Source organism: Physella acuta, unplaced genomic scaffold, assembly GCF_028476545.2.
Source record: "Physella acuta isolate Inbredline_101_S28 unplaced genomic scaffold, ASM2847654v3 ptg000008l, whole genome shotgun sequence".
NCBI lineage: Eukaryota > Metazoa > Mollusca > Gastropoda > Physidae > Physella > Physella acuta.
In genome coordinates, this window is record NW_026731528.1 from 142159 (window position 1) to 167229 (window position 25071).

At 39.3% G+C, this 25071-nt stretch overlaps 1 protein-coding gene across 1 annotated transcript in view; it reads right to left on the bottom strand.

Moving 5' to 3' along the window:
• The window catches only part of LOC131952656 (proto-oncogene tyrosine-protein kinase receptor Ret), a 116812-nt gene extending 92880 nt beyond the window's left edge, over positions 1 to 23932 (bottom strand). Inside the window, exons 1-2 of the mRNA XM_059315454.1 lie at positions 23742 to 23932; positions 19347 to 19802 (exon numbers count right to left, since the gene is read on the bottom strand). Coding sequence (XP_059171437.1) covers positions 19347 to 19401 — 55 coding nt within the window. The 5' untranslated portion in view covers positions 19402 to 19802; positions 23742 to 23932. The remainder of the gene's footprint in view (positions 1 to 19346; positions 19803 to 23741) is intronic.
• Between the last annotated feature and the right edge of the window lie 1139 nt (positions 23933 to 25071).

Genomic DNA, 25071 nt, shown 5'->3' on the forward strand with positions numbered 1-25071 from the left:
AGAGAAAAAATGTGGAGTCAAAGAGATAAAATGTGGAGTCAATTAGATAAAATGTAGAGTCAAAGAGATAAAATGTGTACATGTGTGTTAGATGAGCTGGTATATGTTATACGGTATGGGACATGTGTTAGGCGGTATGGGACATGTGTTAGGCGGTATGGGACATGTGTTAGGCGGTATGGGACATGTGTTAGGCGGTATGGGACATGTGTAAATGACCTGGTACATCTTTTAGGCGATCTGGTACACCTGCTTAGCTCTCAGAAGGTGAAAAATAATCCCAGAATTCGTTAGCTGTATTACAGACGTCATTAACATGACCTCGAAGGTGTAGATTTTCCTTCTCTCCCCCTCCCCCCATCTGGCTTGTGTGATGCCCCCCCCCCCCCCGACTTGTTTGATAAAATGACACAAAAAGTACTTTACCTATGCAATAAAATCACACGAAAAGTACTTTACCTATGCGATAAAATCATACGAAAAGTACTTTACCTATGCGATAAAATCACACAAAAAGTACTTTACCTCTACGATAAAATCACACAAAAAGTACTTTACCAATGCGATAAAATCACACAAAAAGTACTTTACCTATGCGATAAAATTACACGAAAAGTACTTTACCTATGTGATCAAATCACACAAAAAGTACTTTACCTATACGATAAAATCACACAAAAAGTACTTTACCTGTGCGATAAAATCACACAAAAAGTACTTTACCTATGCGATAAAATCACAAAAAAAGTACTTTACCTGTGCGATAAAATCACACAAAAAGTACTTTACCTATGCGATAAAATCACACAAAAAGTACTTTACCTATGCGATAAAATCACACAAAAAGTACTTTACCTATGCGATAAAATCACACAAAAAGTACTTTACCTATGCGATAAAATCACACAAAAAAGTACCCACCTAAATGCCAGCTACAGTTCGAGGCGGGAGCGACTAAAAATATTCCACTTTGTATGCACAGTGCGAACTGGAGGCGGGTTGAGGGGGGGGGGGGGATGGATTAGGGCGCTATTTGTGCCTTCCGTTTTCATTGATCGGGGTGAGTTGGTGTGATTGGACAATATAGGTCACGTGTCACAGACTGCATGATACATTAGAGGTTTGTGGGAGAGATGGATGTTGGAGAGATGGATCTGGGAGAGACAGATAAAAAAAAATTCAGGTGTTGGATAGAAAGGCAGACATAAGGGGAAAGTTTTTAGGGGAAATTGAGAAAAATATAGACAAATAAAAAGAATGAGGGAGAAAGATAGATAATAAAACAAACTGGTACTAGCTAGAGAAAAAAATATTCTACATAAAACTGAAAAAAAAGTCTGCAATATTTTTGTCCTCTTGTGTGTACCCCAGAAACAGGACTGAAATAAAGGGGAGGTAATGAAGCGAGAGGAGGGCTTTTCTGTACCATCAGGGGCGGTAATACTTGTTCGTCATTAGTCGTATTTAATCAGATTTTTTAGACATGACTTTCTAGCAACAAGAAGTGTGCTAGCTGCTATGTAATCTATAAATTGGTCATACAATCTATAAGATGGGGGTTAGCATTTATAAAATAGAACTAGCATTTATAAAGATGGCCGTATGAAATATGCTAAATTACATACATTGTTAGTCTCCTACATTATACTCACTCCATATGACACTGAATATATGTTAGTCGCCATATGCTAAAAGCAATATCTTGTGGCCTGCACTTAGTTTAATAAAAACAAAATTTAAACATTCGGGGTTGCTTTATATCAAGTTTTATAAAAATCTGGGGACGCCTGCTATAAAAGGTCCAGTGGCTAATATTAATTAGTTTGTTCCTGGTGTAAAATTGTAATGGATTTTTGTGTCTTCGCATGTCGTTGTTATTAATGTGGACGATAAATCTGCCAGCACCTGGATTTTTTAGTCATTCATTTCCTGGCTTTTTGATGGGGTTTTTTTGAGCTCAGAGGCATGGCTCGTTGTTTATCATTATTGTATGCACGTTTGTTGGCTGTATAACATCTTGTGTAATAGTTGTCTGGCTGTATAACATCTTGTATAATAGTTAGCTCGCTGTATAACATCTTGTATACTAGTTAGCTCGCTGTATAACATCTTGTATACTAGTTAGCTGGCTGTATAACAGATCGTGTATACTAGTTAGCTGGCTGTATAACAGATCGTGTATACTAGTTAGCTGGCTGTATAACATCTTGTATACTAGTTAGCTGGCTGTATAACATCTTGTGTAATAGTTGTCTGGCTGTATAACATCTTGTATACTAGTTAGCTGGCTGTATAACATCTTGTATAATAGTTAGCTGGCTGTATAACATCTTGCATACTAGTTAGCTGGCTGTATAACATCTTGTATACTAGTTAGCTGGCTGTATAACAGATCGTGTATACTAGTTAGCTGGCTGTATAACATCTTGTATAACATCTTGTATACTAGTTAGCTGGCTGTATAACATCTTGTATATGTATACTAGTTAGCTGGCTGTATAACATCTTGTATAACATCTTGTATACTAGTTAGCTGGCTGTATAATATCTTGTCTGGCTGCAGGGGCGGAACTACCATGCCGCTAGACCCCGCAATGCGGGGGGGGGGGGCAGGACGTTTAGGGGGCCCAATTCCGACCACACACAAAAAATGATTTTTTTTTCATAAATAATGTTTTTCGTTCACCTTGATAGTGGATTTGTTAAAAAAAAAAAAAACAGGCCCACTATATCAGTGATTATTCTACAGTAACTAACACATTAACTCAGGGGTCGGCAACCTTTTGAAGCGGAAGAGCCAAAAGTTACAACTTTCAAAATTTCCCTGGTTTTAAAGAGCCACTAACACTTTTTTATATCAAATATTTTATTTTTTTATTAAGATCATTAGTATTTGTTCAAGGAGCTGGAGAGCCGCATCTTGATATCAAAAGAGCCGCATGCGGCTCGCGAGCCGCAGGTTGCCGACCCCTGCATTAACTAAATATTTTTAAAATCTACACGAGCTGTAGTTTGGAAGATAGATAAATGCTCAGACTACTTCCATGACTTACTGCCCTTCTTTAAAATAGGGGTGCCCATAAAGCTCATTAAAAAATTTTGTACTATGTAAAATAAAAAGCAATTAATTCTCTTAATTAATTTTAAAATATAACATACTGTAGAATCGTATAAATATAAAACTGAATATATCAAAGATTAATAATATGAATATAAAAAATCATAAAAATAAACATAACACGAAAAACCATTTCACAAATCACGCTTAAGTGTTTATATACTTTTTACTGTCATATTGGATAATTTGTTAGGACTGTCATCTTTTCCGGTAGGCTTGAAATGCCAAAAAAAAAAAAAAAAAAAAAAAAAAAAACAAACACTGCAACCTTTTGAAAACTCAATGCGACCACTACAACACCCTTTCAAACTAGTCCAGGGGTCGGCAACCTGCGGCTCGCGAGCCGCATGCGGCTCTTTTGATATCAAGATGCGGCTCTCCAGCTCCTTGCGCAAATACTAATAATCTTAATCAAAAAATAAAATATTTGAAATAAAAAAAATTTAGTAGCTCTTTAAAACCAGGGAAATTTTGAAAATTGTAACTTTTGGCTCTTCAGCTTCAAAAGGTTGCCGACCCCTGAACTAGTCAACTTAAGTTGTTTCCCTACATAGAAAATGCTTCACTTTCCCATTGACCCTCTCTGAAAAATTTCCTTTCCTCTCCCCACCCAGACTTCTGACACTTTCATTTGACCTTCACCCCTTTTACTGTCATCCTTTGCAATTTTTTTTTTATAATCAAATACATGACATCATGTAAATATTCATTATGTACATTTGCAAAACCTTTCGTTTTCATTTGGTGTTCAAAATTGTGTTTAAAAAATTTGATGTTGATGTACTTGTTATAATTGCAAATAAAAGTATTTAAAAAAAGCAAAAAAAAAAAACAAAAAAAAAACAAACAATTTAATGCCATTCAAACAATTAAAAAGTACGATAATTCAGGCTCGAATTTTTCTTGCGTACACGGTTACTGGCCGTATAAGTGATCTGGTGTACAAGCTGTTTAGCTGCATGTACAATTTATTTTGGTAATTTAGCTAGAGTCGGGTAGTTCAGTACATCAGATTAGGATTAAGCACCCTAATTCTATCCAGCAGATAAGCTATTTAAACCACAACCGGACCAGTTAAGTAAAAACCATCGGCGTGTTTATCTAATCGGCTAATTCTTCTAATTATGATGGGAATGTGCAACTTACAATTGATTGGTATTGTATATGATAGGTATGTCTGATAGGTAAATCTCCATTAGGGGCGTGTTTATTCTGTGGCATTGTGGTATCTGTGGGGCGTGTCTTTAAGAAAAGGGGCGTCTGTATCAGGGATTTGTCTTTATAACGATCGTGTCTGGAGTGTGTGACTTATGAGTGTATCATTAAATACGGGTGTATCTTTATGACGGGAGTGAGTATCATATTGGTATGTATATTGGTTTGTATGTGAAGGGCGTATCCTTCTGATGGGAGTATCTGATTGGTGTATGTATGTGAAGGGCGTGTCCTTCTAACGTATGATACAACATGTACCCGTTCATTATTTCAAAAACCAGCGCGCGTCAGTCGTGGTTCTCAGAGCAAGTTTATATCACGGATTGTCGAACCTGATTTATCAAGTAAACTATAGACCCAGGTTTATAAACCTTTCATTTATGAATTGTTTGCCAAGGTTTAAGAATGATCTGCGTATATTTACCAAATTGAGAAATGAGCGGCCCATATACACAAGTCATGATCTCACCTAAATATTTTTACCGTGAAACGGATCGACCTCATCTGATAAAGCACAACCACACTTTTAAAACCACAAAACCTCACTGATCCATTAAGGCTGGTATATTCTGTTCATTGAACGTACTCACGCAAGCACGCGTACACACCAACATACACACACTCACACACACTCACACACACTAACTCACACCAATACTCAGACTCAGACACACAAGCACTCACACACGCACACACCAACACTCACACACACAAGCACTCACACACGCACACAACAATACTTACACACGCACAAACCCACACCAACACTCAAACACCAACACTCACGCACACAAACACTCACACCATCAGCCACACACACATAGTCGCACACACACGTGCACACACCAACACTCACACACCAGCACTTACGCACCTAAGCAAACACACACCAACAGTCATACACACATGCATACACACACGCACAAACCCACATCAACAGTGTCACACATCAACAGTCTTACACACATGCATACACACACGCACAAACCCACACCAACAGTGTCACACATCAACAGTCATACACACATGCATACAGAAAGCAGCACTTACGCACCTAAGCAAACACACACACCAACAGTCACGCACACGCACACCAACACACACACAATACACGCAGTCACCCATCTGCTCACCTGACACACACCACAGCCACCCCACCCCCTCACGTCCCCTGTTTTAACCTACACTTCCATGGTCCCAGCTTGACTACATCATTAGCAAAGTTAATTAACGAACCAAAGACACGTGACCGTCCGACCAGATACACATCACGTGACCGTCCGATACACATCACGTGACCGTCCGACCAGATACACATCACGTGACCGTCCGATACACATCACGTGACCGTCCGACCAGATACACATCACGTGACCGTCCGATACACATCACGTGACCGTCCGACCAGATACACATCACGTGACCAGATACACATCACGTGACCGTCCGACCAGATACACATCACGTGACCGTCCGACCAGATACACCACGTGACCGTCCGATCAGATACACATCACGTGACCGTCCGACCAGATACACATCACGTGACCAGATACACATCACGTGACCGTCCGACCAGATACACATCACGTGACCGTCCGACCAGATACACATCACGTGACCGTCCGACCAGATACACATCACGTGACCGTCCGACCAGATACACATCACGTGACCGTCCGACCAGACACATCACGTGACCGTCCGACCAGATACACCACGTGACCGTCCGACCAGATACACCACGTGACCGTCCGACCAGATACACATCACGTGACCGTCCGACCAGATACACATCACGTGACCGTCCGACCAGACACATCACGTGACCGTCCGACCAGATACACCACGTGACCGTCCGTCCAGATACACATCACGTGACCGTCCGACCAGATACACATCACGTGACCGTCCGACCAGATACACATCACGTGACCGTCCGACCAGATACACATCACGTGACCGTCCGACCAGATACACATCACGTGACCGTCCGACCAGATACACCACGTGACCGTCCGACCAGATACACATCACGTGACCGTCCGACCAGATACACATCACGTGACCGTCCGACCAGATACACCACGTGACCGTCCGACCAGATACACGGCACATCAAAGAGATCCCGAACACCGCAAACACAATTAATTGGCTTCATATTAATTACACCGAAATAGTTAATTATAGTCGGGGATTATCACACATAAGCTAGTGAATGAACGGGTAAGAAAGGGAGAGGTAGGTTTACAATGGCTAATAATCACGATGGAAAAATTAATTATAACTGCACAATGGTAAATGAACACCGGCTTTACATGAGAGATTAGTCTATTGTTTGTCTCTAGAATTTGTAATAACGCATTAGTTTTATCGTTACAAAAAAGAAAAACATTTTTTTTAAATCTGGTACAGTTTGTAGTTACCGGGGTGATTTGTAGATGTGTCTTTGTGTACTTGCGGTGTTTAGAGTAATTAATGTATTGTGTCGTATAATCGTATATGTAGGGTAATTGCCATGATTGCCAGTTCGTTTCACATTCGTAGGCCAAATGCCATTATTGCCAGTTCGTTTCGCATTTGTAGGCCAAATGCCATTATTACCAGTTTGGGTCGTATATGTAGGCTAAATGCCATTACTGCCAGTTTGGGTCGTATATGTAGGCTAAATACCATTATTGCCAGTTTTGGTCGTATAAATTGTATTATTGTCAGTTTGTGTCGTATATGCAGAGCCGGCGTTAGGGGGTGGCAAACGGGGCGGTCGCCCTAGGCCCCGCGCTTGAAGGGGCCCCGCGCTTCAGCACTGTCATTGTTATCTGAATTACTTCGTAAACTTAAAAAAATTGTTTCTGAATTCAATTGGGAAAAACTAAATGGTCGAATGCCGACGTTGTTGATTGTTATAACTGAGGCCACAGTTGATGTTATTGAGTTATCACCCACCTGAACTGGGAAAGGCAGTAATTCGATACAAAAACAGTGTCACACCTCCCCTTTGTGTAGGGTACGGTCGCCTCGCATTTGACCTGAGCTGACTGGAGATGGCGGTCTAGAATGAGCCCCCGACCTGACATAGGATGTAGATTTGGGAAACGTAAAGAGATGCCCTATTGTATGCGGACCGATGAAGACGTCCTTTTAGTGAGCAGACGGGATGTCTGTAGTAGACAGCCAGTGACCTGATGAACTCTAGTCCTAACTTTCTTGTTGTAGATGTCGTATATGTAGGCCTACTTGTCTTGGTATAACAAAATTAAAATTCAGTTGCGTGCAGAGGGGTGGGAGGAGGGTGACGAGGGGGGTGGGGGGAGGCCCTTAGGATCTATATCTGGGGTCATTAAACAGAGTGATTTATTATTATTTTTTGGAAGAAAGTTAAAGCTGTTGTTATGTTGTGTCATCTTAAGGATTCATCCGTTCCAAGACAGAATGATTACTTTACCGAATTCATCCAAATTGTTTTATTCAATCGTCTTCCAGTGGTGCTGGCATGATATAGTCAGCGAATTGTCCTCGTCGCACAACTTTGATTGAGGCAATGGAGGGTTGTGATTTAGTAGTCATTGATATTCCCCCAATAAACGCGGACTTTCAATTTATATCTGATACTTTGGTGAACTTAACGGCATTTGTAGAGTGATTAAGCACATTTGTTAATTGTAGGGAAATCCTTTACAATAGTTAAGACAATAATGAGTTTGGTTTTAAAATATTGTATTGATTCTAAACAAATTTTGAAGTCTACACTGTTTTGATACATCAGGCCGAGTTCGCTGAATTGTAAACTTATCCTGATATCTCACACGTCTAAAGTACTTGCATTCACGGCAGCCCGAGCATGCCGTCGCGAAACTCATTAATAAGGTGTAGCTGGCTGTCACTTCCTAATTATAGACACGAACTTTCTCTTGTGAGATCGCGATCATGACCGGTAATGTAATACCCAGTAATACGTGGCCGCTCTATAAACACAAACCTTGTTTTGAATGACTCCAGTCAGAGATCCATTAACGAAGTACTTGAACTTGGTCAGTAGCGTAGCGAGGGGGGACGGGGGGACGGGACATATGTCCCCGGGCGCCGACCTTAGGGGGCGCCAAAATGGGTTGGAAAAATAAATTGAAAGGTTGAAGGGGGTGCAAATTGAAAGTTTGAAGGGGGGTGCAAATCGGAATCTTGAGGTTGGGGGGTGCAAATCCAAAGTTTGAGGGGGGGGGGGGGTGCAAATCGAAAAGTTTGTCCCCGGGCGCCGGGAAGGGTCGCTACGCCTCTGAACTTGGTGACCCTTTTTTTTAAAGATATAGCATCCCGTAGCCGTAGATTTAAATGCATATTTATCTTTTACCTCCCCCCACCAACTGTACCCACCACAAAGCTCTACCCCACTGAGCGTCCGAGATTAAATTTGAGAATCATTTCTTTTGGATATTCATAAACCTAGAACATTGGGTTAAAACATGGGAGAGATAAACATCTGTTATTAATAGTGGAAAGTTTGGCATTAGCTTATAAACTCCAAAACATTTATGTGTAATTATGTGTGCATGCACATTATATAGGCCTATATATATATATATATATATATATATATATATATATATATATATATATATATATATATATATATATATATATATATATATATATAATGGAAAAAAGCAGGCCCCGCGCGCGGATGGTTGGCCCTAGGCCCCGCATCTTCCTAACGCCGGCTCTGCGTATATGTACGCTACATGCCATACTTGCCAGTTTGGGTAGTTAATGTAGGCCAAATGCCATTATTGCCAGTTCGTTTCGCATATGTAGGCCAAATGCCATTATTGCCAGTTCGTTTCGCATATGTAGGCCAAAGCCATTATTGTCAGTTTGTGTCGTATATGTACGCTACATGCCATACTTGCCAGTTTGGGTAGTTAATGTAGGCCAAATGCCATTATTGCCAGTTCGTTTCGCATATGTAGGCCAAATGCCATTATTGCCAGTTCGTTTCGCATATGTAGGCCAAAGCCATTATTGCCAGATTGTGTCGTATGTGTACGCTACATGCCATTATTGCCAGTTTGTGCTATACATGTACGCTACATGCCACCAATAATTCCAGTTTGTGTCGTAATGGCTCAGACATGATCCTACTGTATGATCTGCATTGATCTTTATTAATATTCAGATTCTCCCCCCCCCTATCCACCTCCTACCCACACACGTCTAATATATCAATAACGCATTCATCGACGAAAATAAATTTCGGGAATTCCAGCCTGAATGACCATGACATCAGCCCCCACCCCCTCCCTCGTCCAGCCTGAACGACCTTGACATCAGCCCCCCCCCCCCCACACCCCCGCCCTCGGCCAATCTCTGCTCTCGATGGCACCTCAAAGTCCCGATGTTTGCGTCACGCGAGGGTTCGATCAAACAGTCCTCTGACGTCACAGAGTCAGAAATATTTCCATATGGTTTTTTTTTCCATAATGGCGGCTTCTTGAGAATGCAAACAAGCTAATTAAGTGGAGAAGTCGCGTAATGAAACATTGTTTACATGTACCGGTACCTCACTTGCGCACGAGCTTTCACAACCATTCAACTCATGTTTGTTGACTGCTGTACTTTTTTTTTGGAAATGCTCTTATTATAAAAATAATGATAAAATAATTTTCTTTTAAACTTTGAAGTTAAAAACAAAACGTTAACGTATTTTTTTTAACTTCCAGTTAAAAAAAAAGTTAACGTAATTTTTTAAAACTTCGTGTTTAAAAACAAAACGTTAACGTTTTTTATAATTTGCTTGATTTCTCATTGAACTAGTATTTTTAACGGATCGTGTACGAGTTTTGCTAAAATCTTTGTTTTAATTTTGTTTTTCTTTATTTCTGCGGCTCTTTAATAAATCTGGTTCATTTAATCTAGATCCTCAGTTGTTGTTTTTTATTTTTTTTTATATCTGGCCATTGAAGTTATTTTTAGATGTAAGCCACGAACCAGCTATCAACTCGGCCAGTCCATTCAGCCATATTGAAGTGTGATTAATCACAAGATGTGGTTGAATTGGCAGAGTTATCTAACTTTAAAGTTTGTGTAGTTTCCCTTGGTTTCATAAAATTGTTTAAGGTTTCAACAAAACGAAACTTTAACCAAGATACACTTCATGGCAATTAACCTTAAACGATGAACAATAAATAAATTATAAGTTTTCTTGCCAGACACCCGTTGAAAGTCATACCCCCCACCCAAACCACCCCCCACCCAAACCACCCCCCATTAAACACTGTCACTGACTAAAGAAAAACACAGACACCGGTCCCTTTGTTCAGTAAAATCAATCTTTTAGCTTACTCTTTCATAACTCAGTGGTTAAAAATAGAAAAAAACCTGTGACAGTCCTATAACAGTCCCTCTAGCTAACCTATTCATCTACCCAACCATATAATACTCCCTCTAACCATACACAAGTCCATCTAACCATATAACAGTCCCTCTCTCCAACCCTACATTAGTCCCTCTAACCAACCCTACAACAGTCCCTCTAACCAACCCTACAACATTCCCTCTAACCAACACTACAACATTCCCTCTAACCAACCCTAAAACAATCCCTCTAACCAACCCTACAACATTCCCTCTAACCAACCCTAGAACATTCCCTCTAACCAACGCTATAAATTCCTCTAACTAACCCTATAACATTCCCTCAAGCCAACCCTACAATATTCCCTCTAGCCAACCTTACAACAAAATAATTCCCTCTAGCCAACCTTATGACAACCCCCCACCACCTAATGTAACAGAACACCGTGTCCACTTGAATGCCGCCTGTGAAATACAACCCTCGACTGATCCACTCATTGAAAAAAACGAGCCACCGACTAATCTGGAGATAGTGGAAAACGCCATCAAACCACAAAGAGAATAATTAACCAGATTAAGGTCGCCTTTCAATAATCTTTCATCCCTTATGACGTTTCAGTTAGCCAGATTTTTTTTACCATGCCCAGCCAAACCTTTAAATATTTTTTTTAACTTTATGAAAATGATGTAAACATATTATTTTTGAAAAATATAAATACTTGTGATAAGGTGAAACTTTTAAAACAAAGCTTTAAATAACACAGGATTTAAATTTTGTTTCGTTTTGCGCGACAAAACTAAATCATTGGATTGGAATAATCCGAAATTTACACTGATCGGGATTAGCTTTTTATTTGTAATTTAAACGTAGATGTTTGTTACTCAGCTTAAAAGCTTATCCTGTTTGTGTGATGGTCTGTGAGGCACGCGACAGTAGGCAACAAACAACGTGACTGTGTGACGCGAACCACGTGATTAGTGTCGACCAATGAACGGCGTTCACGGCTTTAAGAGATTTAGTTTAGTCTGTTTACGAAAAAAAAACAGCGGTAGAAAGTGTGTGTGAGTGTGTGTGTTTGAGTGTGTATGTGTGGGGAAGGTCCGTGAAAAAAATAATCTGCGATCCAAATGGAAACATTCCATTTGCCAGGTAGTGCTAGATTGGGTTGCCAGGTAACACAAAACTGGCCAGGTTTAGAAGCCGAGACAGCAAACAGGACGAGGCGAGACCGGAAAATGTCTGGTGTTTCTGTGAGTTTTTTTGTGTTGTTGTTGTTGTCGCGTGACGTCACGTGGTGTTGTTACACTAGACGTGGTTTTCTTGTGTTACTACTTTGTGATAGGCACGTGACGGGTGAATGGCATAAATGTGACGGTTAAGTAAAACATCTGGGACTACTGTGTGACATGCTTGTTGCAGGTACAATGACACACATGTAACAGGTAGCACGACGCACCTGTGGCAGGTATATTGATGAACCTGTGGCAGGTACCATGACGCACCTGTGGCAGGTACCATGACGCACATGTGGCAGGTATATTGACGCACATGTGGCAGGTATATTGACGCACCTGTGGCAGGTACCATGACGCACATGTGGCAGGTATATTGACGCACATGTGGCAGGTATATTGACGCACCTGTGGCAGGTATATTGACGCACATGTGGCAGGTATATTGACGCACCTGTGGCAGGTACCATGACGCACCTGTGGCAGGTACCATGACGCTTCGTGGTAGGTACTATAATTCAACTGTGGCAGAGATGATGACGCATATATAACAGATAAAATGACGCACTTATGGCAAGTACGATGACGCAACTATAGTAGATAAAAATGAAGCACATGTGGCAGGTACGATGACGCATACGTGACAAGTAAAATGACGCACATGTAACATATAAATGACGTACATGTAACAGATAAACTGACGTACACCATGTAACAGGCAAAAATGACGCATATGTAACAGATAAATGACGCACATGTAACAGATAAAACGACGCACATGTAACAGATAAAATAAGGCAGCCTGACAAACGACCCTAGCTCATGAGCGGTGTTCGTTAACTGCCGACCTGAGCACTAATTTCCAAAACAAAAAAACATCGACAGAGACCATCCCTAGACTAGAGATCTTTATGACACCTGGAGATTAGCAGTAAAGTGATACCTGTCACAGGTGGGTGACTTTCTACTGGAATTCTGGTAAACAACAGACAAACGATACACCCCTCTCCCGCCTACACACACACACACACACACAACATCACAACCCAAATATCTAACGAATAGATCACCAACGTGCGATAATAATGAGACTTTTCGCGGTCAGGATTATTGTCACACTTCTCATTCAACAGACATTTGTATTTCGCAAGTTGAAAACTTGTTTTGTTTTTTAATTCAAATTGCGGTCAATAAAACAATATATAGCTTGGAAATTCCATTTTAATTAAACTATCTTACAATTCACATCAAGGTGATTTATAAAAGTTTCTAATCTAGGAAGAAAACACAATTCCATACATCAAAATAATAGAGCGGCTATTTTAGGATTTTAAAAACATAAACAGTATATTTAAATACGTGTTAACTTAAATTAGTTGTTTAAAAATAGCAGCATTATTAATTAATTACAAATAGTTTTTCATTCTCATCCAATATCGTTCTTAGCTTTGGAATTAGAAGAAGAAATTGTTTGTTATGAACTAATGGGACGTCAGACTTAATGAACTAATGGGACGTAGGACTTATTGAACTAATGGGACGTCAGACGTATTGAGCTAATGGGACGTCAGACTTATTGAACTAATGGGACGTAGGACTTATTGAAATAATGGGACGTCAGACTTATTGAACTCATAGGACGTCAGACTTATTGAACTAATGGGACGTAAGATTTATTGAACTGACGTCAGACGTATTGAACTAATGGGACGTCAGTCTTATTGAACTAATGGGACGTCAGACTTATTAAACTAATGGGACGTCAGACGTATTGAACTAATGGGACGTCAGATTTATTGAACTGACGTCAGACGTATTGAACAAATGGTACGTCAGACGTATTGAACTAATGGGACGTGAGACTTATTGAACGGATGGGACGTCAGACTTATTGAACTGACGTCAGACTTATTGAACTAATGGGACGTCAGACTTATTGAACTTATGGGACGTCAGACTTATTGAACTCATGGGACGTCAGACTTATTGAACTCATGGGACGTCAGACTTATTGAACTTATGGGACGTCAGACTTATTGAACTAATGGGACATCAGTCTTATTGAACTAATGGGACGTCAGACTTATTGAACTCATGGGACGTCAGACGTATTGAACTAATGAGACGTCAGACTTATTGAACTAATGAAACGTCAGACTTATTGAACTAATGGGACATCAGACGTATTATCGTCTTAGTCTGTGTTTACCCCGAAAGAGTAAATTAAACCAAAGTTTATCTAAGTTAGGTTCCTTTACAATACCTCTTAATATATTCTATTTACCTAGATAATGTAGTTCAAATTTTTATGAAAATAAAAGTAAGTACAGTTTTAAACTGTATGGTGTTGATCGAGATTTTAAACCAACAAGTTAATTTTGTTTTAGATTTTTAACACGTTTTTCTTAACTCAGCTTCGCGTTTGTTTGTTTGTTGTTAAAATTGACATTGAAAATTAGCCCACTTCTGATTGCTCTATAGATCTGAAATTTGGCATGCAGGTTACTTTCGCCTAACAATTTCAGATGCAATCATAAAAACTAGCAATTAGAGACCGTAATTAGCTTAATTTAATTACGCCCTAAGGACCATAAAATTGAGGACATGATTTCTAAAGATACCGACAAGACTGAAGACCTATTGACACAGTTACTTCGGCCCCAATCGATGTGAGCGCGCTGGCCGTGATCGTATAGTGGTTAGTACTTCGCGTTGTGGCCGCGACAACCCAGGTTCGAATCCTGGTCGCTCAAGATTTTTAGTCCGTGTATTTATAAACACTTAGTCAAGTCATACTTAATGAAGTCATTAGATAAAGTAGAAAATAAACTATATAAAAAACTTTTTTAAAAACCACGTTTTTCATGTGTAGCAACGGACTAAAAAGGAGAAAATAAAATACTTAAAAAAAACTTTTTAAAAAACCACGTTTTTCTTGTGGACTAAAAAGTAGAAAATAACTATTTACATACATTTGATGACAAAAAACGTGGGTCGGGCAGATGGGTCGGGAAATTTGATGGTGAACGTACCCACGTTTTTTGTCATCAAATGTATGTAAATAGTTATTTTCTACTTTTTAGTCCACAAGAAAAACGTGGTTTTTTAAAAAGTTTTTTTTAAGTATTTTATTGTAACAATGAAACACGCGATTATTTTGAAATTAATTTGTTTTTCCTTTTCATAGTTTTATATTGTCCAATCTATCTAGGTACGAGGCGTTTGGCTTTAATAACCTCAGACCTAAGAAAAACAACAATTATTACTTTGTTTTATTCAAAGATAGGCCAGACAAACAAATCTATACCATGCCTATAAATATACAGATAAATTAATTTGTTACTCCAATCTTCACGAACAGTGTTGTGTATTTCAAAATAATGTTAACAGATATTTAGAAAAGACGCAGAATTCATTTTCTTTGATTTGTAGGGGATCATAGTATATTTAGTTCAAAAAGTATTTTCAGAAGTTATGAAAAAAAGCTATATTTATAGCATTGTGTCTGAACTCTAATCAGTACCCTGAATATAATTCTTAAATCCAATCCCAGACTTATAAGAAATACCCTCATACACAATACTAGATACTGTATTGTATTCTATCGAAAGAATTTTCATTAGAACTATTGTTCAACTTTATTAGGTCTAATACTTTCGCGCAAATACTTTTAGTTAGAAAAGTTCAACGCAAAAGTAATGGGATGTGTTTGTAGAATTTGCTGAAAAATGTGATTTTTCTGACAGATTGAAGCCGGTTGCTGTAGTTTGATGTGGTTAGCCGACCATCACAAAAAACAAGCAAATAAGCCAAGCTTAATGAAACCACAATCTGCTCCCTGCCTCACAGGAAGTGACAAAAGAGCTCGCGGGTAAGGGACGCTACTCCGGGTCGAGGTGATAAAAGGGAGGTAACAATTTCAAGGGAGAACTGGTGATTATCCCCCTTAGGGGCTCAAGTCGGTGAGGAATTCCCTGGAGTATTTTGATGTTGGTTCAAGCAAGGGGAGTTTACTCCATCTGAGCACGGTCAAGCGAGTAGAGTGGCGCTCGCGTCGAAAAGGGCATCAACACCTTCGTCTGTTGCGTCTGTGCTAAGGTTGCTGACGCTTCAGGGAGCAATTTCAGCATCACACTTGTGTATTTGTGTGGAGATGTTGTTTTTTGCCTTCAATATTTAATTTATGTTTAGTTTTTTATTTGTCGACAGAACAATATGCGCCGGTTTGTGATTCAAGGGAAAAAAAACAACGAAGCGATCGCGAGATGTGGACAGAAATATTAAATGGTGGCGATGGTGATGTGACCTCACTGACCCGGTCTACAAGCGAATTCATTGGTTATCCTCATATTTACACACCAACCCACACACCAACCACACCTCAACCTACACAAGCGCACATTCAAACACACACCAACCCAAACACCAACTCACACACCAACCCAAACACCAACTCACACACCAACCCCTACATTAACTCTTATTGTGTTTCTTTCATCAAATTAAATATCATTTAAAGTGGAATGTCATCCATCATACACACAGCATCAAACAGCCAACATTATCTAACATCCACTACAACATCCACCATCCACACAGTATCCATCATGCACACAGTATCCACCATCCTACATCATCCACCATCCTATATCGTCCAGCATCCACACAGCATCCTACATCCACTACATCATCCAACATCAATCCAACATCCACACAACATCCATCATCCATCATCCACACACCATCCAACATCTATCTACCATCCATTATCCACACACCATCCAGCATCCACCCACAATCTAGCCTCCAAGAGCCACCTGGCACTCTTCAAAGTCCTCACCCTTCCTAACGTCTGAAAGCTGTCACCACATAGTCCACCCCCCCCCCCCCCCCCCATCTCGACTGGACATCTGAACATACAAGATGTGAAGCGCCGGCATCATTAATTACCAGACAGAAATGCTAATTTCACAACTATCTCAGCATAATTATCAGGAGGTCACCAGAAATTATCGCTGTCACCGTCATTATCGCCCGTCTAAATCTCGTAACAACAGCTTTCACAGATACGTGCATTTTGGGAAATGTCAAAATAACATATGTAAAGACCTTTAAAATCATTTACCAAATGAACTTTAAAAATAACTTATTATAAATAACGTATAAATATAATTGACTGAAAAGACCATTAAAAATAACCTGTTTAAAAGACCATTAAAAATAACCTATGGAAAAGACCTTTAAAAATAAATTATTGAAAAGACCGTATTAAAAAAACTATCTTAAATGCCAATAAAAAAATTTTTACTGAAAAATCATTAGTAAAAATTTGCTAAAAAGACCGTTAAAAATAACTTTCTGTAAAGGCAAATAAAAATCAGCTATCGAAAAGATCGTTAAAAATAAGTTATCGAAACGATCGTTTAAAAAAAAACACTGAAAAAAGAGATAAAACAGCTATTTGGTAACCCCGTACTAGACACATTTTGTTGGGGTCAAAGGTTATACTCAACAAAGCTAGCGAACTGTGACGCGGCCTTGTATAGATGAGTCACATGGTGAGGTCATGAAAGTAAATAGTAATTAGACCCAAAGCAATCACCCATCGAATGTTTAATGAGACACCGCTGAACATTTGATACATGCAACTCAAAAACCTAGAGACTGTACCTGGTTTTAATTAATTAGCTCTCTATTTCGTTCTCATTAATTCTAGTCAGATAGTAGTATTTAATTCTAATTAACTCGAACCCAGTATTTTAATAACTTCTAATACATTAACACGGTATTTGTACCTGTATTTAAATAACTAGCCAGGTATTTTTCTGGTTCTAATGAACTAACATAAGTATTTATACCTGATTTTAATTGATTTAGACTAGATATTTAATACCTGGTTTTAATTAATTTTAACCAAGTATCTTAACCAGGTATTTATACCCAGTTATAATTAACTAGCTAAGCATTTATACCTAGTTATAATTAACTATCTAGGTATTAATACCTGGTTGTAATTAACTCTGGCTGCACCTGGTATTAATTAACTCTAGCCAGGTATGTGTACCTTATTGAATGTATTCACCGGCTGGGTAAGCCGCTCATCATGAATGCATGTTTGTGTGCGCACCGCTGCGTTCATTCGACAGCACAAAAGTTGTGCATTGAACGTCGATGCACCACCACCGGCTGTCGCCCACAGCTACACAGTGAGTTGTGCTGAGCTGTGAGTGGTGTAATGAGATGCTCAGAATGTACGTGCTGCCTATCTGCCCCCCCCCCCCCCCATCTCCTCAGTCCATGAGTTTGACTTGTTTGTCTGTGCGTCTGTCTATCAGTCTGTCCGTTTTCTGTCTATCCGAAAATGTCTGTATATCCATAAGAGGGTTAGTCAGTCTGTCAGTAGAGATTATTTTTTATATTACGACAACACTTGCCTAATGACAAGATAACTCGGAAACACTTGCCTAATGACAAGATAACTCGGCAACAGTTGCCTAATGACAAGATAACTCGGCAACACTTTCCTAAAGACAAGAGATCTCATCAACACTCGGAAAATGAAAAGAGAACTCGGCAACACAAAAGATTTCGAGATCTCGTAAATGCTTGCCGAATGACAAAAGGTCTTGGAAAGACTTGCCTACTGTCAAAAGATTCCGGCAAAATACTTTCCTAATGACCAGAGATTCCGGCAATACTTTCCTAATGACAAGAGATTTAGGCAACAATTGCCTAATGACAAGAGATTCCGGCAGCACTTGCCTAATGACAAGAGATTTAGGCAACACTTTCCTAATGACAAGAGATTTAGGCAACACTTGCCGAATGACAAGAAATTCCGGCAGCACTTGCCTAATGACAAGAGATTTAGGCAACACTTGCCGAATGACAAGAAATTCCGGCAGCACTTGCCTAATGACAAGAGATTTAGGCAACACTTGCCTAATGACAAGAGATTTAGGCAACACTTGCCTAATGACAAGAGATTTAGGCAACACTTGCCTAATGACACCTGTCCTCACCAGTTGTGTACATTAACCGAGTTCTATTTCAGTGACGTAATATCGATGTACTTAAGGAGGACTAGAAAATCGCCCACAGCTATTTGCCATTATCTCCCTCTGACCCCCACCCCCTGACCCCCCCCCCCCCCTCCCTTAACGACTCCAAGGCTATTTCACCATTCAAGCTAATTCATCAGGTGAGTTATTACAAAACATATGTTATCCATTTTTTAAAATTACAAATTACGATGTTTTACATACGTCTTCGCTAATTGTTTTTATTTTTATTTTTAATTTACGAAAATAAAAACTTAATACTTGACTCTTAAATCAAACAGTTTAAAAAAAATTCATATGCGAAGTGTCTCAAGATCTCCTTTTTTCTGTAATTTCATGAAAAAAATATTTTAAAAAAATATTGTACTCACCAAGTAACGAAACAAGTGCAGCTATCTCCACGAGTGACCTTGACCTCCCGGACATTGTCTGTGAGATGAGGAGATGACCAGAGCTGGACTTGAGGGGGCGGGGGTGGGGGGGGGGGGTCAGACAAGCAACACCGGCGTCAATCAATAGGGGATAACCATGATTGGGCAGATCGATGGCGTATAATTAAGTTGGGGGGAAAGTTTTTAGACGACTCCGATACCTTAATGTCGTTTCAATGGTAGAGTAATCCAAGGGTATCGATGCTGAAATTTCGGGCGACTACACCTTTTGATTGAGTACACCCACGAGTGGCAAAAACAGTGCCATATCAAAATATTTTGAGAGAACTTGATGTAAAATATGTCTTCAGACAATTTGATTTAGGATCTTTCTTCAACCAATTTGATGCAGGATTCTTCTTGACACAATATAGTGTAGTATCTTTCTTTATGTATCTGTAGCGAAAAATTCAATACAGTCAACACACATTTTAAAATTATAAAATTTTCAAAACAGCTCGATGAAACGTCAAAATCAGATAAAAAGAGCGTCACAGAATCAGATAAAAAGATCATCACATAATGAGAAGAAAGATCGTAATGCAATTAGGTAAAAGAGCATAGTATGATCGTACTAAAAATAACTGTAATTATACAGAAATCAAGAAATTGTAATAAGAATAAATGTAACAATTGAAATAAATAACATAATGTAGTAAGTTTATACGGCTTTGTTGAAATGGCAAACATATTTTCCTTAGACATCCATAGAATAACGTGTAGGAAACTATATGGATGAAACTTCTGCTACATCATGTGATGCACCCTTTCACTTCTTCAAATCCGAGTAACTGCTGATTTAAATATACACTAGCACGCGACGTGGTCTGGTATGGTAATTTAAAAATACATTAGCGGATGTCGTGCTGGGATATTTGTGATATAAATATATACTAGCGAACGTCGTGGTCGGATACTGGTGATATAAATATATACTAGCGGTCGTCGTGGTCGGTTTTTGGTAATATAAATATAAACTAGCGGAAGTTTGGGTCGGATATTTGTGATATAAATATATACTAGCGGACGTTGTGGTCGGTTTTTGGTAATATAAATATAAACTAGCGGAAGTTTGGGTCGGATATTTGTGATATAAATATATACTAGCGGACGTTGTGGTCGGTTTTTGGTAATATAAATATAAACTAGCGGAAGTTTGGGTCGGATATTTGTGATATAAATATATACTAGCGGACGTTGTGGTCGGTTTTTGGTAATATAAATATAAACTAGCGGAAGTTTGGGTCGGATATTTGTGATATAAATATATACTAGCGGACGTTGTGGTCGGTTTTTGGTAATATAAATATAAACTAGCGGAAGTTTGGGTCGGATATTTGTGATATAAATATATACTAGCGGACGTTGTGGTCGGTTTTTGGTAATATAAATATAAACTAGCGGAAGTTTGAGGCGGATACTTGTGATATAAATATATACTAGCGGACGTTGTGGTCGGTTTTTGGTAATATAAATATAAACTAGCGGAAGTTTGAGGCGGATACTTGTGATATAAATATATACTAGCGGCCGTCGTGGTCGGATATTGGTTATATAAATATATAATAGCGGACGTTGTGGTCGGTTTTTGGTAATATAAATATAAACTAGCGGAAGTTTGGGTCGGATATTTGTGATATAAATATATTTTAGCGGACGTCATGATACTAGTGATATAAATATATACTAGCGGACGTCATGATACTAGTGATATAAATATATACTAGCGGATGTCGTGATATTGGTGATATAAATATATTCTAGCGGACGTCATGATACTAGTGATATAAATATATTCTAGAGGACGTCATGATATTGGTGATATAAATATATTTTAGCGGACGTCATGATACTAGTGATATAAATATATACTAGCGGATGTCGTGATACTGGTGATATAAATATATTCTAGCGGACGTCATGATACTAGTGATATAAATATATTCTAGAGGACGTCATGATATTGGTGATATAAATATATACTAGCGGACCTCGTGGTCGGGCAGTAGAGCGTAAGTGCTCTGATTTCGTACCCCGGTCAGATGAGGCTCGTAAGCTTGGTAAGGTAAATCATCTAGGAGAGACAACTCCAAAATCAAACAACTTTGTCTCACATATTGTTCTTTCGTGGACTAGCTATGACAAGCAAATCCAGAAAGAGAAGCAGGCTGAAGTGGGAGTCAAGGAACCAGATGGCGCATATTTTATTATGTAATACTTCATTGTCTTGGTAGATCTCCCCTAATAAATTACTACTAATAATAAGAAAAACACACTATTACTATTTTAAAGCTACTTTGGTTATTTATAGAAATGTATTAAATATATAATAATCATTTATATTTACGTTATTGTTATGCATTTGCATTCGAACAACTGAAAACTAATTACCATATTGGCTGTAACAAGTAGGTCAAAAGAAAGACCATTTTATTTATATTTTCTGCGATTAGTCATGATAATTATTTTTAGCGTTTCTTTAAAAAAAAAGGTTTTTCCAGTTAGGAAAAACGTTTTGACGGGTCGCAAAATAATTTTAGCGAGTTAAAAAAATCAGTTTTTAGCGAGTTTAAAAAAGTAATTTAAAAGTAGTAATCGACGTCAAAAAAACGTGATCGATTTTAACCGACTATTCCTTTTTTTACATGAATTATATAAAAAGTAATTATATTAATGTTTTTTTTTAGGAAAACTTATTAAATATTTCTAATATTACAAACCTGCTTTTGCTGTATGTAATAATTTTATAACAATTTATGTTTTTAATGTAAGTTTGATATTTATATCAAACAGCTTACATTTATTACAAAACACATATAGATCTATCTGAAATTTCGGAAAAAGTTTATTTGAACACAAGTTTAAGTAAAGATATGAAAAATCGTAAATTAAATTTAAGTTATGACAGAACATGAAGTAACTTAACTAGATCACTCGTATTGTGGGTTTCTTCGTGTACATAACAGCCTAGTGATTCACAAAGGTTTCTGTGTAATTTTGCTTCTATTTTAAAATGTCATTACTCATGTTTTGATAAGCACGAAATGATTAGCCAGGTTTAAATAACGATTAAAAAACTACAATTATTCATCTACGCATCTACATTAAGCAGCTATTAATTAACCTGTAACTCGTGTTATTAATGAGGCATTTTAATTAAATTCTAATTTTCTTTTAATTAAGTAAGTTATTAATTAAAGTTAAGTAACTGAATAAAAAATATGTAACACACATACTTGTTAGATGAAAGTAGTTAGCTACAAATTAAATATTCTGACTTGACTTCAAATCACAGGCTCAAAAATTTAATTAAGTGAGATAATTAATATTCTGACTCACAAAATTAATATTTTTTAGTTCAATTGAAGTCGTAAAATTAATATTTTGGCTGACTTAAAGTAGCTGAATTAATAATTTGAGTTAAATGGGTTCTTAGAAAAAATATCATGAGTTGACTTTAAGTAACATATCGATAACTGAGTTGACTTTAAGTCACATACTCAATACACGTAGCTGACTTTAATCAAAAGACTGAGTTGACTCAAAGTCACATAATTGATGGATTGAGTTGACTTTAAGTCACATAATCAATAGGCTGAATTGACTTTAAGTCATCAAATCAATAGACTGAGTTGACTTAAAGTCACATCATCAATAGACTGAGTTGACTTAGTCATATAATAATAGCCTGGGCTGACGGTCTGTGAAACAAATGTTCTAATTTAGACACTGATGCCAGACTTCAGACCATTTCCTGCAAGCCACGAGAGAAACACCCTGGGGAAAGTTAAGGGAGTGGGGAAGGAAGTTGGGGTGGGGGAGGGGGGATTGACCTACATGAACAGGGGGCATTGTGACATTTCTTGGAATAGTTTACCGCCGGTATATTTTACTTCAAAATTTACAAGTGCGCTTGGACAAAATCATACCGTATATGTATCATGAGCAGGAAAACTTTACCGTAGCTTACTATTAATCAGTACTAATGCACCAAATAATCTTACAGTAACTCTGCAATGAATACCATCGCATAATAATCTTACCATAATTCATAAGCAATGATTACCGGCCCATACATTAATCACACCGTAGTTATCTTATATTGGACACCATAGTATTACAATCTTACCTTAGTTCACGAGCATTGAACACTCACCTACAATAATTTTATCGTAATTTACATGCAACAAATCTACAATAATCTTACCATAACCCACATATAATTAACACCAACCCACCTAATAATCTTACCGCTATTCACGTGCAATATTTACCAACCCAATTATAATTGTACCGTAATTCACGTTTTATGATGATCATCCTACAATAACCTACCGTAGTCACAAAGCGCGCTAGTAAATCCGCTCTCTAACCACACCAATTAAGAAAACTCTAAGCTCGTGTATCGCATGTCCAGTAAAGAGCCACCGAATGTCCAGTAAAGAGCCGCTGAGTGAATCACCTCATGCACGTATCCAAGTTGACCTGTCGTAAGAGACTTCAAATGTCCAGTAAAGAGCCGCTGAGTGAATCACCTCATGCACGTATCCAAGTTGACCTGTCGTAAGAGACTTCAAATGTCCAGTAAAGAGCCGCTGAGTGAATCACCTCATGCACGTATCCAAGTTGACCTGTCCCAGTGAATCACCTCATGCACGTATCCAAGTTGACCTGTCGTAAGAGACTTCATGAATGAGCGCTTCAGGCGTGTCGCCACCGCACGCGCACAAAAAATGTGTCCCCCCACCGTGCCGCTCGCCTGACGGTGCCGTCGCTCACCCGCCTGTTTGGGACCGTCCACGGTGTCCAGCGCTCGGTGGATGGCCGCCTTGCCGCACCCACCTCCCACTGTCGGTAACTGTTCCCTTACACCCCCCCCCACTCAACCGCCCTACTCCACCCACCTCCCACTGTCGGTAACTGTTCCCTTACACCCCCTCCCCTCCCAACCGCCCTACTTCACCCACCTTCCCACTGTCGGTAACTGTTCCCTTACACCCCCCCACTCAACCGCCCTACTTCACCCACCTTCCCACTGTCGGTAACTGTTCCCTTACATCCCCCCAGCTTAACCGCCCTACTTCACCCACCTCCCACTGTCAGTAACTGTTCCCTTACACCCCCCCCCCACTTAACCGCCCTACTTCACCCACCTCCCACTGTCAGTAACTGTTCCCTTACACCCCCCCCCCCACACTTAATCGCCATGCCGCACCCACCTCCCACTGTCAGTAACTGTTCCCTTACACCCCCCCCCCACTTAACCGCCCTACTTCACCCACCTCCCACTGTCAGTAACTGTTCCCTTACACCCCCCCCCCCCACACTTAATCGCCATGCCGCACCCACCTCCCACTGTCAGTAACTGTTCCCTTACACCCCCCCCCACTTAACCGCCCTACTTCACCCACCTCCCACTGTCAGTAACTGTTCCCTTACACCCCCCCCCCCACACTTAATCGCCATGCCGCACCCACCTCCCACTGTCAGTAACTGTTCCCTTACACCCCCCTCCCACACTCAACCGCCCTACTTCACCCACCTCCCACTGTCAGTAACTGTTCCCTTACACCCCCCCCCACACTTAATCGCCATGCCGCACCCACCTCCCACTGTCAGTAACTGTTCCCTTACACCCCCCCCCCCACTTAACCGCCCTACTTAA